This window comes from Falco naumanni, chromosome Z (genome assembly GCF_017639655.2).
Source record: "Falco naumanni isolate bFalNau1 chromosome Z, bFalNau1.pat, whole genome shotgun sequence".
Classification (NCBI taxonomy): Eukaryota; Metazoa; Chordata; class Aves; order Falconiformes; family Falconidae; genus Falco; species Falco naumanni.
This window is the reverse complement of record NC_054080.1, coordinates 45,859,288-45,875,330: the sequence shown is the minus strand read 5'-3', so window position 1 is coordinate 45,875,330 and position 16,043 is coordinate 45,859,288. Positions and strand designations below refer to the sequence as shown.

The 16,043-nt window shown below is 40.8% G+C and overlaps 1 protein-coding gene across 2 annotated transcripts in view; it reads left to right on the top strand.

Annotated features, from left to right (window-relative positions):
• The window catches only part of APBA1 (amyloid beta precursor protein binding family A member 1), a 91,001-nt gene extending 80,156 nt beyond the window's left edge, over positions 1 to 10,845 (top strand). For both annotated transcript variants that reach the window (XM_040579790.1, XM_040579789.1), the window contains 5 exons: positions 1,756 to 1,935; positions 2,944 to 3,156; positions 6,921 to 7,040; positions 7,673 to 7,813; positions 9,578 to 10,845. In XM_040579790.1, the coding sequence (XP_040435724.1) occupies positions 1,756 to 1,935; positions 2,944 to 3,156; positions 6,921 to 7,040; positions 7,673 to 7,813; positions 9,578 to 9,649 (726 nt within the window). In that variant the 3' untranslated portion in view covers positions 9,650 to 10,845. The remainder of the gene's footprint in view (positions 1 to 1,755; positions 1,936 to 2,943; positions 3,157 to 6,920; positions 7,041 to 7,672; positions 7,814 to 9,577) is intronic.
• Positions 10,846 to 16,043: the final 5,198 nt, after the last annotated feature.

Genomic DNA, 16,043 nt, shown 5'->3' with positions numbered 1-16,043 from the left:
TATAAAACTCATATATGTATCATTGTCACCTTCTCTTCTTCTGGGGCAGCTGGGTATTTTAGAAGAATTTACCCTGACTGACACAGAAGCTGTAAGTACTCAAGTGGCTGTTGGCCAGAATGTGTCTCTACTTGGAAGAGTTCTTATCTAAGGAGGACAGCACTGGATTTTCTACTGTATTTAGAGCTGTATCTTTAAATGAGCTGAATCCTAGTGATGTGTCCACATGCTGGGTGTCCAACTGGGACTTGGTCTCTTCCTGGAGAGAAGATACATGTGTATGAATGTAAAGTCTGCGTTTATCTCCTCATATTACGGAGCTATGGAGGTGTAGTTTTCCCATTTTCTTGCTGTCTTGTTCTTGCTGTCAAAACTATGTTGATCTGAGCATTGGTGAATACTGCCAGGCTAAATATTGGCCTTCTCAGCAATCATCCTGTTGTCATGAGCAGGTTTGAGTCGCTTTAAGATACAATCATGTTTTTATTTCAGGGTTGGGAACTCTTCCTTTATTAGGGACCAAAATGGACTTTAAGTAGAGCTGGTAGGCTGTATGAAAATACCCCTCAGCAGTATCCATTCATCGCTAGCACTCCCCCAGCCTGTCAGCTGTGGAGCTGTCCTCTTCCCTCCCTTCATCACAGCCAGCAGCACTGTGCTCCAGGGGTCTGTTTTGGTACACACTGTGTCCAACTCCTGTTCGCTACACAGTACTTACTGCATATATTGTGCCAGTTATACACAGCAGTACTCTGCACCATGCTGTGCTGCTTTCCTCTTCTTTCCGTTACCTGTCTCATACTAACCATGATCACTAACTCCAAGGGAGGCATCCCTCTGGTCTGCTGTTTCCAGCTGCATCTCCTACCTTGCACAACACAGAGCTTTCCACGTGTCTGCCTTGTGCCCAGTTTCTCTCCCACTGCTGCAGATAGGGAACAATTTGTGGTGGCAGCAGTGCAGTGTAGTGAGTGGCACATTTGGTGGCTTTAGGTGCAGAGAAGGCGGTGGGAAGCTGCAGGTGCAAGAGGGTGCGCACAAAGGGCAGGCAGAGAAGGACAGGGACAGGTAACTGGCAGACTCATGGGAGTTGGAGAGAGGGAAACAAGAAATGTGGGGAGAAAGGCTGAAGGAGGTAGCAGGGTGGGGAGGGAGATGTGTGTGACCGTTTCCAGTTACTTCAAGGCCTGGATCCAGTCACTGATGGCTGCCCTTTTCCTTTTATTCATCCGTGACTGAGGTAGGAGCAGTCAATATAGATGTGATGGTTTTAAAGCAGGGTAAGAAAAGGAGGAAATGCCCTCTTAAATGTGGGTTTCTGTTTTCCAGTAGACATTTTCATTTTCACTGCTGGCTTGTCAGAGAATGGCATTGCCTCTGCTAGGATGGAGAACCATCTGGGAGCTGCATGTGTGGGAAGAATAGTAGGTGTGGGCTACAGCCACTATAGCGGGTATTTCCTTACATTTATATTAGCAGTTCTTAACTGTGAAAGGATGGCTTTATTTATATTTCATATTTATAATCGCTTACCCAGCTGGATTCATGGCACAGGTGAATGTGTTGACATTTTGTGGGTCTTTAAAATTAATCTTTAATGCATAAGTATTTTTTAAACTGTATTGCTGTAACTTATAGGTTCATCAGCTTGATGGTTGACATTTTACAGTGTGATTGTAACAGTGAAAGTATCAGTGGACAAGACCATCAGAATGTTTCACTTTTTTCTTTTCTCTTCTCTGGGAACTGCTACAGGCACAGTTGATTGCACAGTCCATAGGTCAAGCATTTAGTGTGGCCTACCAGGAGTTTCTGAGGGCAAATGGAATCAACCCAGAAGACCTTAGCCAGAAGGAATATAGTGACTTGCTCAATACCCAGGACATGTACAACGATGACCTGATTCACTTCTCCAAATCTGAAAACTGCAAAGATGTATGTCTCATTTTTTCTTGCATAACAGCATTAAGATGCTCTGTATCGGTTGCAGGCCCACGCTGGCAGAAATCAGAAAACCATTAATACTTCCTATAAATGACCTCAGTGACTCTAGAACAGGAGTCCTCAAACTACGGCCCACGGGCCAGATACGGCCCCCCAGGGTCCTCAATCCAGCCCCCGGTATTTACAGACCCCCCCATCCCCTCCCCGCCGGGGGTTGGGGGGGAAACCAAGCAGCCGCAGATGGCTGCCTGCCGCTGCATCCATGCGCCAGCCCCCTGGTTAAAAAGTTTGAGGACCCCTGATCTAGAATATCCTCCCAATTAGAACACCCTGTCATCAGTTCTGCGTCAGAGGCAAACAACGAACACAAAAGTTGTCAGCAGTGAAAAGTTATACCATCTGTTTGTGTTCTTTTTACCAAACAATTATCAGATGTGTTTGAAAATTAATTTAAAACAAATTAACAGATAATACAATATAACAGATTACAGTAAACAATATAAAATTAGAGAGTCATGGGTGTTGGTGAAAGTGGCTGATTCCAGATTTTAAAGAATTGTATTTGCTGAAAGGATTTGCAGCTTCGTTAATAAAGATGAGCCAGTGCACCACTGGAGCACACAGGCAATGGTTTTCCAATCCACAGTCATAAACTGTTTCAAGTCTCTTCCTCTTTAGCTTTGTCTGCCAAAGGCCATGGCACCAGGGCTTCTTCCACTCCAATTTCCTCTGCTCGTATGGAGAAATAAGTTGTAAGGGGTGTGTTCTGCGTTAAGCAAAATCTATATTATGTAGTGCTGATATTTGATTTCATGTTTGAATACAAATGAAATGTAGTAAGATGTGTACACTACTTTGTTTTGCCATTGAATTATGAATGTTGCAAATAGGGAGAGTGTATGTTTGTTGGTTATACAAATGTTTGGAGAGGGATGGTGCTAGTCAGTTCCATAGGTGTGAAGAAGCTTTTTTTTGAAACACTTTTTTCTTATGATACAGGTTTACATTGAAAAGCAAAAGGGAGAGATCCTAGGTGTAGTGATTGTGGAGTCTGGCTGGGGATCCATTTTGCCTACAGTTATCATAGCCAACATGATGCATGGAGGACCAGCAGAGAAGTCTGGGAAGCTGAACATAGGGGACCAGATCATGTCAATCAATGGGACCAGTTTGGTTGGCTTACCACTCTCAACGTGTCAGAGTATTATAAAGGTATGGAGAGTGTTTCTGGAAGTTGCACATTTTAAAAGGATTACATAATAGGAGAGCAGGAAGTATAGAACTCTTAAGTAATTTCTTACCAAATGTTTGTATAGCTCTTTCCATTTTATGATCTTTACAGTGAGAATTATGCTACACCAATTTTCTGACTCCCAGAAAGTGAGCTGTGCCATTTACTTGTACAGGCAAGGACTCTGTGCAGAACTTCACTCTGCAAGAGAATATTTTGTTCAGAAGGAAGATATTACCAGATACACACTTTAAATTTTGTGTGACAAATGGTGGCACAGGTGCCTAATACTGTCCTAGGCCATATTAGCTGTTTAAATGTCTCCTAGAATCTGGCTGAAATAGAGCTGATGCTTTTGTTTGTTTGTTTGTTTGTTTATAACTATTTTTAAAACTTTTGAAGTAAAGACATACTTATCCTCTGTAGAAACTTTGCCCTAGTTATTTGAAAGTGTGATGCTTCTTTTCACTTAGCTAAATGGGATATTTTAATTATAAGAGCTTTCTTGTAATTGTCAGAAAAATATGTGACTGCAAAAAGCATACAGGTCAACTGGAACTGGAGAGTGTCTGGGGTAGCTGTAGCATACAAGGAAATAGGTGTTTAAACATGAGGGTTTCAAGAGCTGGAAAGTTGCATCACTAGAGAATGTTTGAGATGTAGGTATATGGACTTTGTTATTTACCAAAATAGCCCCACAGAGCTCCTGCAGATCATAACATGTAGACACGTAATGTAATGCTGGTGGTGTGCCATACAGATGTCCTTCTCTAGGAATTTCTAGGAATATGCGTGTTATATTACTAATTTAGGCAACTTCCTGTAACAAGTTGTGTTATTTAATACTTTTTTTTGCATTTTGTACTTTTTTAAATTGCAAAGGAAATTTTGCATTTACAAAGTAAATTTTTTATTTTTTTGTCCATGAATTAGTTTCCTAATACTTGAACCAAGATATTTGCTATAAAGACTTCCCATTTTGGTTTCCAAAAATGTTGATGCTGAGTTCTGATGAGTAATAGTTCCGTAAGTCACTGAACCAGCCATTTTAGATTCAGTGAATAGAAATGATAGCCTGGAAGTTTAGCATACTGAAAGCATGGCAAAAACTGTCTTATATTTGTGAAGGAAAAAAGAATTCATATTAAGTATCTGTGTATCCAGCTTCACTGGATCAAAAGTCCCTGCAAATTTAGACTTTTCATGTTAGCCGTACTTGTTTCCTATCCCACATCACTTTTATTTCTACACCTGTGATGAGTTACACTTCTCTGATTCAGAGCTTTTCCAGGTGGAGCTTTGTTGGGCTCATCAGTACTTTCTCAAAACAACCAGCTTTGGTGTTCCCAGTTTCTGCAGACCTTTCTGTTCCTCGCTGATACTTACTGCTGTTGCCATAGGAACTGCTAGCCATTAATTTGTCTTTCTAAAGAGAAGATTGTGTGTTTGCAGGTCTTCGTAACCATACATCTGGAGCTGTTCATATGGCACTTCTGGTAACAAGTATATATACCACTGAATGTTCTAAGCACACATATGAATGTGGCAGAAATGTTTCTGGATTTCAGATTTCTTTAGCATGCTGTAAGGACTTCTATGAAAATATGAGAATATTATGTAGCTAAGAATATCTCACAAGCACTTCAGATGAAATAATTTCAGTGTTATGGCTGTAATCTCTGTAACAGATCGATTGTAAACCAACTGCAAACTGACAGCTTGGAAGAAGCTTTCCATATGTGGTGGTTGTTTCCTAATTGTATTACACTACTTGTATCTTTTTCAGAAGCATCTGGTGCTGCCTACAAACAGAAGCAGACTCAGGGACTAGATAATCAAATAAGTTGGTCAAATGATGCAATTGTTTTGTTTCTGAGCAGTATATGTTACCAGTCTGCATAATACTGGAAATCAGCCACTTTTGAAATATATGTGCTTTCTGTAAAATTAGAAAATTATTTGTGGGGACCACATTCCTTTTTTTCCAAGGAATACATGTAAGTAAGTTGCACATTCTTCAGGGAAGTGAGAGCACAATGATATCAACTCTGTTGAGGGCATGTAACCTGAGTGAATTCACATGACTGAGGTTAGACACCTAAATTCCTAATAGAAATGGGTATCTCCAGTATTCTGCATGACTCCTGCTCTCCTGGATGAAGAAGGATGAAGCAAAAATGCCTCAGAGTTTTGAGTAAACGTCAAACTCACAGCTTAGTGCAGGTTGAGCAGTCCCTATCTTCTATAATGTGCGCTGTTGTGAAGACCTGCGTATAGAAGATGAATGGCCCTTGAGCATGTGTGGTGTGCTGCTAAGTCCTCACTAGAATGGAGGAGTCCGTAGTCATGGAAGAGACAGCATTCAAACCCTTCTGCTGGGAGTGGAGTAGAAGCAGTTCCCACGGCCATGTGTTTTGTCATGCGGTGTTCACATGCCCATTCTCTTGGAGCCACTTTCAATAACAGCCCAGCTGAGCTCAGCACGGTGTGGAAGTGACTGCAACTGTTTCCCATGTGATGATTACATCCAGTTTAAGGACTGACAGGAAAACAGACTCTGAGGCAGTTCACCCTGGCAGGATGCCAGTCTAGTTACACAAGTCACTGCTGAATCTGGAGTGTAGCTCAACAGAATCAGCAGCAGTAAAGTGGTTGTACATACTTCAGTGTATTACCTTAGCTATAGTAGGAATTATTCTTCAGAATTAACCTTTTCAAGTCCGTGCCAGACACCTCTTAGTTGCGGTGGGACCCAGATTTCAATTGTACATATAAAACGAATTCAGAAGCAGGTACTGAAATTGGTAGGTGTTGTATTAAGTAGGGTGGATGTTGCTGTATTCTTTATAAAGCATTTTTTCTCCATGTGGATTTTATTAATGCATTTATTTATGGCTAATCCTTTGTGTGAATGAAGCATTTCAGAAAAATGTCTTGACAATCTCCAAGAGCTCTGACTACTTAAAGTTGTAGAAGGGCTCAGATCAGTTATCTGCATTTTTACATTTGAGTTTTTATGGAGCCATACAATCACAGAGTCTCTCAGGCTGGCGGTCACCACTGAAGCTGGTCTAGATCAATACTTTGGTTCAAAGTAGACCAGGTTGCTCAGGACTGTGCCCGCTAGGGTTTAAATAACCCCAAGGCTGGATACTCCACAGCCTCACTGGGTAATCTGTTCCAGTGTTTTAACGCCCAGTAAAAATAAATTTTCCTTCTTCAATTTTCTTTTTGTAGCAAGGAGTTCATGATGAATGTGATGTTTAGAAGGGGAAGAGAAACAGAAATTATGAGCACTGCTTATATAAGCATGATACGAGCAGGACCTGCCATTTGCTTGACAAAATTCAGTATATCCTATTAGGGAAGCCACTTATTTGTAACTATCTTCGCTACTTATTTAACTTTTTATTCCCATCCATGGTCATTGCTTTTTTGGTGAGCTGCATAGGCCCATTTGATATTCTTTTTATATGTGATTGTGTTATCAAATGGAGAAATTGCTGACAGGAAACTAGTTTTCTTAAAAAAAACTGTGTCAGCTTCTCAGCAAGAAAAATTTGGTATTTTTTCACTCATTTCACTGAACATTCTGATGCTACTGTCTGTCATTCAGTGATGAGATTCTGCTACAATGCATACAAAGAGCTATTTATTCAGGACTGTCAATATTTTAACACTTTTTATATCACCTGCTACCTCCACTGAGTTTGCTAGCATTTTTCATGGTGATTTCTTTTTTCAGGGTTTGAAAAACCAGGCCCGGGTTAAACTGAACATAGTTAGGTGTCCTCCAGTAACCACAGTCTTGATCAGGAGACCGGACCTCAGATATCAGTTGGGCTTCAGTGTGCAGAATGGGATTGTAAGTAGCTTCCACACTCTCTGGTTAAGTTTTAATATATAAGAAACTTCTTATCTATTTGTGGGTAAGTTTCAGTGTGGGAAGGCAGAGGCAGCTGTTTTCTCCCTTACAGTAAGCAGGACTTTGCACATGTGTTAAGTCTCCTATATAGAAGCTCAGTTAATCACAGTTATTTTTTGTCTTTGACTCTGTTTACTTCACAACTTTATAGAGTCAGCCAGAGGAACCGAAAAGCTGTTTTAGGTAGAGAAACAAAAATGTGTGGTAGAGGTTGCTTTCAATCTGCATCATTTGTGTCTAACCAAGCAAAAGACAGTCCTCGATCCCCTTTTGTTGTAAGGCATCTGCCTTCTGAACATTGCTAAACTGTGGTCCTTCATATACTCTTAAATTTCCAAATCACAACATATGTGCCGTACAACACAAACAGCCTTTTCTGACAGTTTGTTCTGCTCTTGGAAGAGAATATCCAGTAGTTACTTGTCACTAACAAATTTTAATTTGAATCGGTGATCGATTACATTTTAGAATTTGTTGAAAACCTCTGTGTTTAAATGCTGATTTACAGTTTACAAGCAAAAATGAGTAATCTAAAGCCTCTGACCCTGAAAAATTTGTCCTTTCCCTTACAGATCTGTAGCCTTATGAGAGGAGGTATAGCAGAGCGAGGAGGTGTACGTGTCGGCCATCGGATCATTGAAATCAATGGACAGAGTGTTGTAGCAACACCCCATGAGAAAATTGTTCACATTCTCTCAAATGCTGTTGGTGAGGTAAGAGCAGGCAGTGTGTCTAGGCAATATAACAGTTAATCACTGTTACCAGTAGAAACCAGTAACAAGTGGTGTCCCTCAAAGGACCATACTGGGACCAATACTTTTTAATGTCTTCGTCGATAATGTAGACAGTAGGATTGAGTGCACCTTCAGCAAGTTTGCAGGTGACACCAAGTTCTGTGGTGCAGCTGAGGAAAGGAATGCTATCAGAGGGACCGTGACAGGCTTGAAGAGTGGGCCCATGCAAACCCCATGAAGTTCCACAAGGCCAAGTGCAAGATCCAGTACCCGGGTCGGGGCAGTCCCTGACACCAGTGCAGACTGGGAGATGAAGGGATTGACAGCAGTCCTGCAGAGAAGGGCTTGGGGGTAATGGTGGATGAAAAATTAGACAAGACCCAGCAATGTCCACTTGCAGCCCAGAAAGCCAGCTGTACCCTGGGCTGCATAGAAGGAAGCGTGGCAGCAGGTTGAAGGAGGGGATTCTGCCCCTTTGCTCTGCGCTCATCAAGACCCCACCTGGAGTACTGCTGCCAGCTCTGGGCTCCCCAGTACAAGGCAGGCATGGACCTGTTGGAGCAGGTCCTGAGGAGGGCCACAAAGGTGGTCAGTGGGCTGGAACACCTCTCCTATTGAGAAAAGCTGAGAAAGTTGGAGATGCTCAGCCTGGAGGAGAGAAGGCTCTGGAGCAACCTGTTGTGGCCTGTCAATAATTACAGCTGGCTTATCAGAAAGACAGAGAAAGACTTTTTACCTGGGCCTGTAGTGAAAGGACAAGCTGCAGTGATTTTAAACTGCAAGTGGGTAGATTTAGCTTGGACATAAGAGAGTAAATTTTGTGGTAAGTGTGGTGAAATATTGGAACAGTTTGCCCAGGGAAGCTGTGGATGCCACATCCCTGGAAGGTTTGAATGTCAGGTTCAATGGCACTTTGAGCAACCTGACTCAATGAAAATGTCCCTGCCCATGGCAGGAGGGTTTGGAGTAGATGATCTTTAAAGGTCCCTTCCAACCCATACCGTTCTATGATACTGTGATTCTTGGCTCTGAGGCAAAAGCTAACAAACAGCTATAAATTCTGTATTACAGAAGTATTATAGCAGCCTTCCAGTACCTAAAGGGGGCCTACCAGAAAGCTGGAGAGGGAGTTTTTACAAGGGCGCGTAGTGATAGGACAAGGATTAATGGCTTTAAACTGAAAGAGGGTAGATTTGGATTGGACATAAGGAAGAAATTTTTTATGATGAGGGTGATGGAACACTGGAACAGGTTGCCTAGAGAAGATGTGGATGTCTCCTCCCTGGACGTGTTCAAAGGTTGGATGGGGCTTTAAGGAACCTGATCTAGTGAAAGATGTCTCTGCAGCAGGGCAGTTTGGACTGGGTGATCTTCAGAGGTCCCTTCCAACTCAAACTGTTCCATAATTCTGTGATTCTACCTCTGTTAGCCTGTTGCTACTCAACTTTAAGAAGTGGAACCGAGAGCAAGCCAGCGCACCATTTATTTTATTATTTAGCCATAGTTCTCCTGTGCTTTAGAAGTATCCTAATCTGAAAATACGAAGTGTCCACAACTCCAAATGGTTCATTGATATTAAACATACGATTTTGTAAAATCACTAGCTGCAATACTTTAATAAGGGTATGAAAACTCAGTTTTACCTTCCCCTTCTGTTCTGTATGACTTTAGCTAGTTCCTTCACCAACCTCTGTTGTAGTATGCATGTTAGGAACATAGATTAACTTGCCATATTTCCTCTAGATTCATATGAAGACTATGCCAGCTGCCATGTACAGACTGTTGACTGCACAAGAGCAACCAGTTTACATCTAAAGCTGACACCTCACCGTCACAACGTGCATGGAGGATGTTTTTCCTCATTAGTGCTTGTCTCTCTAGCACTGCATTTCTGTGTTTGCAAAGACATTCTCACCCCCCACGCCCAATACAAACACAACACTGTCTTTCTGTCCTCCCTCCCTTTTTTCATCTTCTTCCCACCATTTTCCTGTATTTTGGGAGGGAGCAAAATATATCTATGGGACTATTTCAGTTGCATCTTTTTACAAGTGAAACTTCATGCAGTTCCACATGCAAAACAGGAAGATAACTGTAGCATTGTTCACAGCACGATTCACAAAGAAGATTGACTCCGCTTCATGCTACATAATAACTTTTATTATTGAAGCTATAATTGGACAAACTAAGTAAACTAAATGTTGCTGAACAAAATAAGTCTTTACCAAACAGATAAAAGTATAGGGCACAAAGACTTCTCTTGGATATCCTGCATGTGATGCTGCTTTTCTGGCGCTATTTTCCCACAGGCACTGAGCTCAGTGTTAAAGGTTTATGTCTGTAGGGAAAGTAGAATACCAAAAGGATAGTTTTGCCTTCAGGAAGAATTACCTGCTTGTGAAAACTCAGTAAACCCTACTGTTGTAAAATGGACTGTCAAAATACACACCTTTTAATTTCCCTCTGTCATCAGTTCTTCATGACAGTAGGACCCCAAAAGGTACTCTATGAGTTGCTGAAACATGTTACACTTGCATTACTTACACTAAGTAATTTGGGAGGCATTTTTTACAGCTGCCTCCCCCTCTCTGCCCCCAGGTTTCTAACTCTTTCGTTTTCTTCTACTTTGTTTTTAAATGCAACATGTCTTTTATAGTCCCTTGCCTATTTTAGAAGTTAAAGGAGAGGGGGAGAATCTTTAAATATCTACAGGAGAAATAATGAGGGGATTTCCTGAATAGCTGCTCTTTTTCTAGGCAGTTAATTCAGAATTTGGTGCACACAGCCGTGTGCACCAGTGTATATAGACATTTTTTTAAATTGTGCTTGCTATTTATGGAAGTTTGAATATAAGAGATCTGCAGACTATTCTAAGTGATTTTGTTCTCTGAACCAGTTTTAACATATATTTTTGTCCAAAGACCTGTCTAATTTTATTGACTTTTCCTTTAGTTCATGATATAGATAAGAGTGGAAGGGATGAGGTGGGAATAAACCTATTTATTTTGTTATATAATTTAACTTGTGATTTTTTTCCATCCATGGCACTTAAAGGAAATATGTGTGTACTATATGCACTTGTATGAAGATGATAAACTCTAGGAATGTATGAAATCTAGGATTTGATTGGCCTCTAACTTGCATGCTAGAGACAAAAGGGGAAAAGGGGGATTGGGTTGGGTTTTTTTTGGGGGGTGGGTGGGTGTGGGGAAAAGCAATGACTTCTCTTGCTAGTGAGAGAAAAAATCTCAATTCTCTGTAGTTACTTTTTACCAGGACAGTGTACTGGTGCATGTGCTGAAATTGAACCATGCATTTAGTCCAGGCTAGTATGTTGATTTCTTTCAAATAAGCAGTTTGTGCTTGATTTTACTGTGATAGAAAGGCTCAGTGAGATGAAAACCAGAGGAGGTCACACAGCCACAAACCACTTCTGCTTTGCAAATGTGCTGTTGGTCTTAGTCATTTATTTCTCAGTTGTGGGGGTCGACTGTGCAATGTAAATGTTGTTTGCAGTCCAGTAATGATACCTAGACATTACTACAGAGATTCATGGAAGTGGATGTGTGTGTGTGTGTGTGTGTGTATATGCATATGCATACTTAGTGCAAATGCTGCTAAGAGCCATTGAGCACTCTTGCTGGAGGTTCATTTTTGGTTTTCAGAAATCATGGGTATTTGTGGGCTGATCAGAGGCGGAGAATAAACTTTGTATTTCAATCAGAGGTAGAAAATAAACTTTGTATTTCAGTGAGCAGTAAATATTTAAAGGGGATAATAAAGTGGTGCATAAACTATTGTAGTAAGTGAATACATTTTAGTGTTGAAATTAGTGTATGATGACTTGATTTAACTGCAGTTCTTGTTGTTATATAATTTAATCCAAATCTCCAGAATAGCAGATTGCACAAGAGAGCAGTGTTAGTATTCCAGGTTAGTACTTACCTCTACTACCTGACTGATGCAACTAGATAGTAAATGACTTGTGAGTATATTGTTTAACTGTAGGCATCTGGTTTATGATCATACAAACTTTTTTCCAGAGTTTCCATATATATAGTAATATATGTAAATATGATATATAACCATGTACAATTTAGATTATATACAGTGCAGCCTTTCCATAAGTTGCCTGAGAAAATCAGTTATCATGCTTCTGGTTCATGCTGTGTTTACACCCTCTGCTTCACTTGTTTCTGTGGTTCTGTCCAGCTCATGTGGTAGGGTCTTTAACTCACTTCATGGGGAAATGATGAAGACCTGAAGATGCAGATGTATTTAGAGATGTATCAACTGTTTCTTTGAAAATCTTGCAGCCAAGATTCTGTGAAGTTGCTGGCAGCTGGGTGCTTGAACAGTTCATGGTAAACAGGTGCTTAACATTAAGCAAGTGAGTGCTTGCATGATCAGAGTCTAGCAAAAAGTCACAGTTTTCCCAATTACATTGTGTGCAAACTGAGAGGTCCATAGTGTGTGCACACTTCTGATAACAGTAAGCAATCCCTTTTTACTTTGTAAAGGAAAGGTTTCAAGAAAAAAGAGCTTGAAAGGGAAAGCTGGCAGTTCTCTGTAGACTGTTGCAGCAGTTTGTTGGGTTACATACACGAATTTTTAACAGACTCAAAGGAACAAACTGCTGGTTTACATTCCTTCTTTAGCGACAGACCTGAGTTATTTCTCATCCTTGCTGCTTCATACACTCTGATTAATTCTTCCATGTTTACATTAAGGATGAAACATCCCTTATATTTTTTTATTGGCAAGTTTCACACATATGTTTTGAGTCTTGTTTGAATTTGACTCAGTTGGGATTTCCAGGTTTGCTTGCTTTCCTTTTTTTCTAAACAAAATGTATTTCTGAAGACAGCAATGTGGTTGAGATCTCTTGTACATATTTAGCACAGTACCTAGACTATGAAGTTGTACTATTGTTCTGTAAAAAGGGTGAATAGAAATTATTGTAAAGCGTTGGGAAAAGTATAGTTATTGTATTTGTAACAATATTGTTCTTTGTAAACATATAATGATCTCTCTATATAAATACAAATATATATAAAAATATATGTGAGCCTGGAATGTTGATATTGCACATCTACTGAATGTAATTCCTCTGATGTTTTTGCCACAGGTCTCTGACCTCTGTAATGAAGCTGCAGTGTTTTGATTTGGGGGGAGGGTAAGGTGGAAAGGAGTGGTTTTTTTGTTTCAGATGGGGCAGAGTGGGGGGTTTCTGGCCAGCTATTTTGTTGTGGTGTATTTACTGTGCTACATTCCTTTATTTAACAGAGTGCTAATGTCTGTAAGATTTGCAACAATAAAATACAAAATTACCTCAGACTAGGCTGAGAGTTTGCTCATACTGGCCTAGGGGGTTGGCTTGCCGATACCAAGTGGGTGAATGCTTGGAAGGTGTCTGAACTTTGCTTTTGCCACTTAGTCTGGAGTAATATGGTATGTGTTTCTGCAGGTGCAAATGAATGCTGTTGACTTTATTTTTAAAACAGCATTATTTTCAGGTAAGAAATTACACTAGTGCTCCTAAATGAAGCTGATTCCTATCTAAGGTTGCATCCCTGCTTTTACTATGTGAAATGTCACCATGTTTGCCAAAAATATGTTATTTCAAGATACCTTTTATATGACAGAAATATTATTTCATTGTCTGAATTACTTAAAATATGCCTTTTTCATAAATGAGGCCTTGCTAAAATTCTGTACACTTACTATCATTTCTGATTTCCCCACTGGATGATTTTACCAATGACCAAATTAAGATTTGATTAATTTGATTCAATTAATAAGATTAAGATTCACAAAAATCTCTTTCTGAATCCTAAGCAACTGGCTAAAAGGCTTGTGCTCTCTCCCGCCACCACTGTTATTTCTGCTAGTCCATGTGCAACTGTGCATAGGGGTAGGGGGAACAGGGAAGACACAAGAATGACTTTCAGAGAAGTAAACTAAAAGCAGGTACAATTTTTTTTTTTTCAATTTAAGCCCATGTTTCATGCTTATCCTTATCATAAGCATCCACTTACCCATTGATGCTTCTTCCTGCTGTCTTTACCCTGTTGCAGCCTGCATGTACTCTGCCTTTCCTCCCTGTTTCATCCCATAAAGTATCTTCTATGGCTTCTGTGAGTTTCACCACTGGTGAGGAGGTGTGTATGCTGCTCCTTCTCCAGAAGGGCATCTTCAGGCAAGGCCACAGAAGTTCAGGAGATGTACCCTGGCAGCAGTGGAAGAGAGACGGTGTGCCAGGTTGCCCTGAGTTGTGTGCCCCCTATTTTAGAATGAGAAGGTCTGGGACTGAGAGCAGTATCTTACCCACTGATAAATTCCCTTTGCTCTAACTGTTGACTTTTCCATTGGGTGGGAGTTGCTGGAGCAGTGGTGATGGCAGCTGTGTTTGAGAGGGTTGATGAAAGGAGATTTTTCATTAATTCTGCAGTCTGCCCAAATGGGAAATGAGACTGCATTTGCAAATGGGAAAGGGCATGAGAAGTTTATCTTTCTAATGACAATGGCTCATAAAGCTGGTAGTTTTAAAGAGAAAGGGGGGGAGGAGCAGCCGCTGGTCGGAGACTGGTTCTGATGAAAGATATTTGTGTAAACTTTTTCTTGATGGATTAAAAAACACTTTAGGAAATGAGAATGATTCTTCTCTTGCTAAGGGATGCACTGTCACTGGAGCTGTGGTGATTTAAGTTAGCCACAGGATACCTTGTAGCTCTTGGAATCTTTGCGTGTTTAATACTTGATGAAATAGTATTAAGAGTGGTAATATCCTTTACATTACCTCTTGCTGAGATTCTAATTATGGCTAAGAAAAAGCAACTGGGTTTAGTACTGTGTCTCTCAGTGCCTGAAGATAATTAAATTAAAACTTGCCATGTTGTTTGGGTATAGGGGTAACTTTTTTTAAAAACTTGCAATGTTATTGTTCTCATACTGGTAGAGAAACTTCTATTTTGGGTAACTACTCAGTTTGCAAGAGCACTGTTCTGAGGTAGATTTGCTGCCTCTGTAGAAAATACTGAATCTTTTCTGGATCAGTGTGCCATAGTCAGAGAGATATGTGAGGCTGGCTGTAAATTCGTGGCAGTCAAGATGCAGTATTAGGTGTAGTGGCTGAAGAGGGTAGGTGTCTAGTGGACAAAACAGAGTCCTGAATGATATATAATCCTCGCAGTTAGCAAGGACCTGCCTGTCCAGTCCGTAGCCATTAAGGTTGTCAGGTGCAGAATAGAGCACAGTCTGGCTACAGAAACTAGCCTGCTTGGTGTCCAGGACAGTCTCCAAGAAATACGGGTATCCTAGTATTTTTTACACACTGATTCAGCTACACAATTTGCAAGTATAACTTAAGATGAGGTACATGGAGGACAGGTAGGCTCCTACCCTCACATAAAGTCCCTCAGCTTGTGCATTCTCCTTACAAAGTGAGACTGGTTACCTGTAGTGCACAGACCTGGCTATCAGCTCTCAGAAGCACGCCAGCGAGACGGGGAAGAGGTCTTCCAAGAAGCCTGTGATAACAGGCCAGTATTACCCTGGGAAGTTGATGACTCTGAATATGTATGGGTTTTGTATTTTTCCTCAGGTGGAACAGCTGCTTGTGCCACATTGTTTCTCTTAGGTTTTTAGCAGGTCGTGTTTTGTGCAGCTCACTAAGGGAACAGTGTACCTGGGTAATAACTTGATTGATAGGTTTTATAAATAATTGTGGCCTTCTTCCTGGCATAATTACCTGGTCAATTAGAAATTAAGAGCTGTAGTAAGCAGACAATTCATTGAAATCAGATTTTTTTCTCTCTGCTGTTATCAGAAACATGGACCTGTGTTTTGAAGCCCTGTTCAGTGGTCCAATGGCTGGTAATTTTAGCTCAGGTTAGTCCTGTTCCACTGCAGTAATGAGCAATGAACTGAATTGTGATCAAGTCTTCTGAAGGGTAAGCTTATGTTGCATCCTGACTTGGAGCCCTGGGACCTTTGTGCTTTTCTCCCAGTAGGGATGCGAGGGGTTTATATATAGAGTGTGACAGCAAGGTAAGAGCTGCCAAGAGCTACTGGAAGTATGGCTCGCAATGATGGCATGTGCAAAATTTTCCTCTTCCACAGCCTAGTGTTGGAAGGGTAGGGATTAAGTGGGAAAAGGAAGCTAACGCAGAAGGTAGGAAAGAACTCCTGCTTAAGATGATGCATGTAA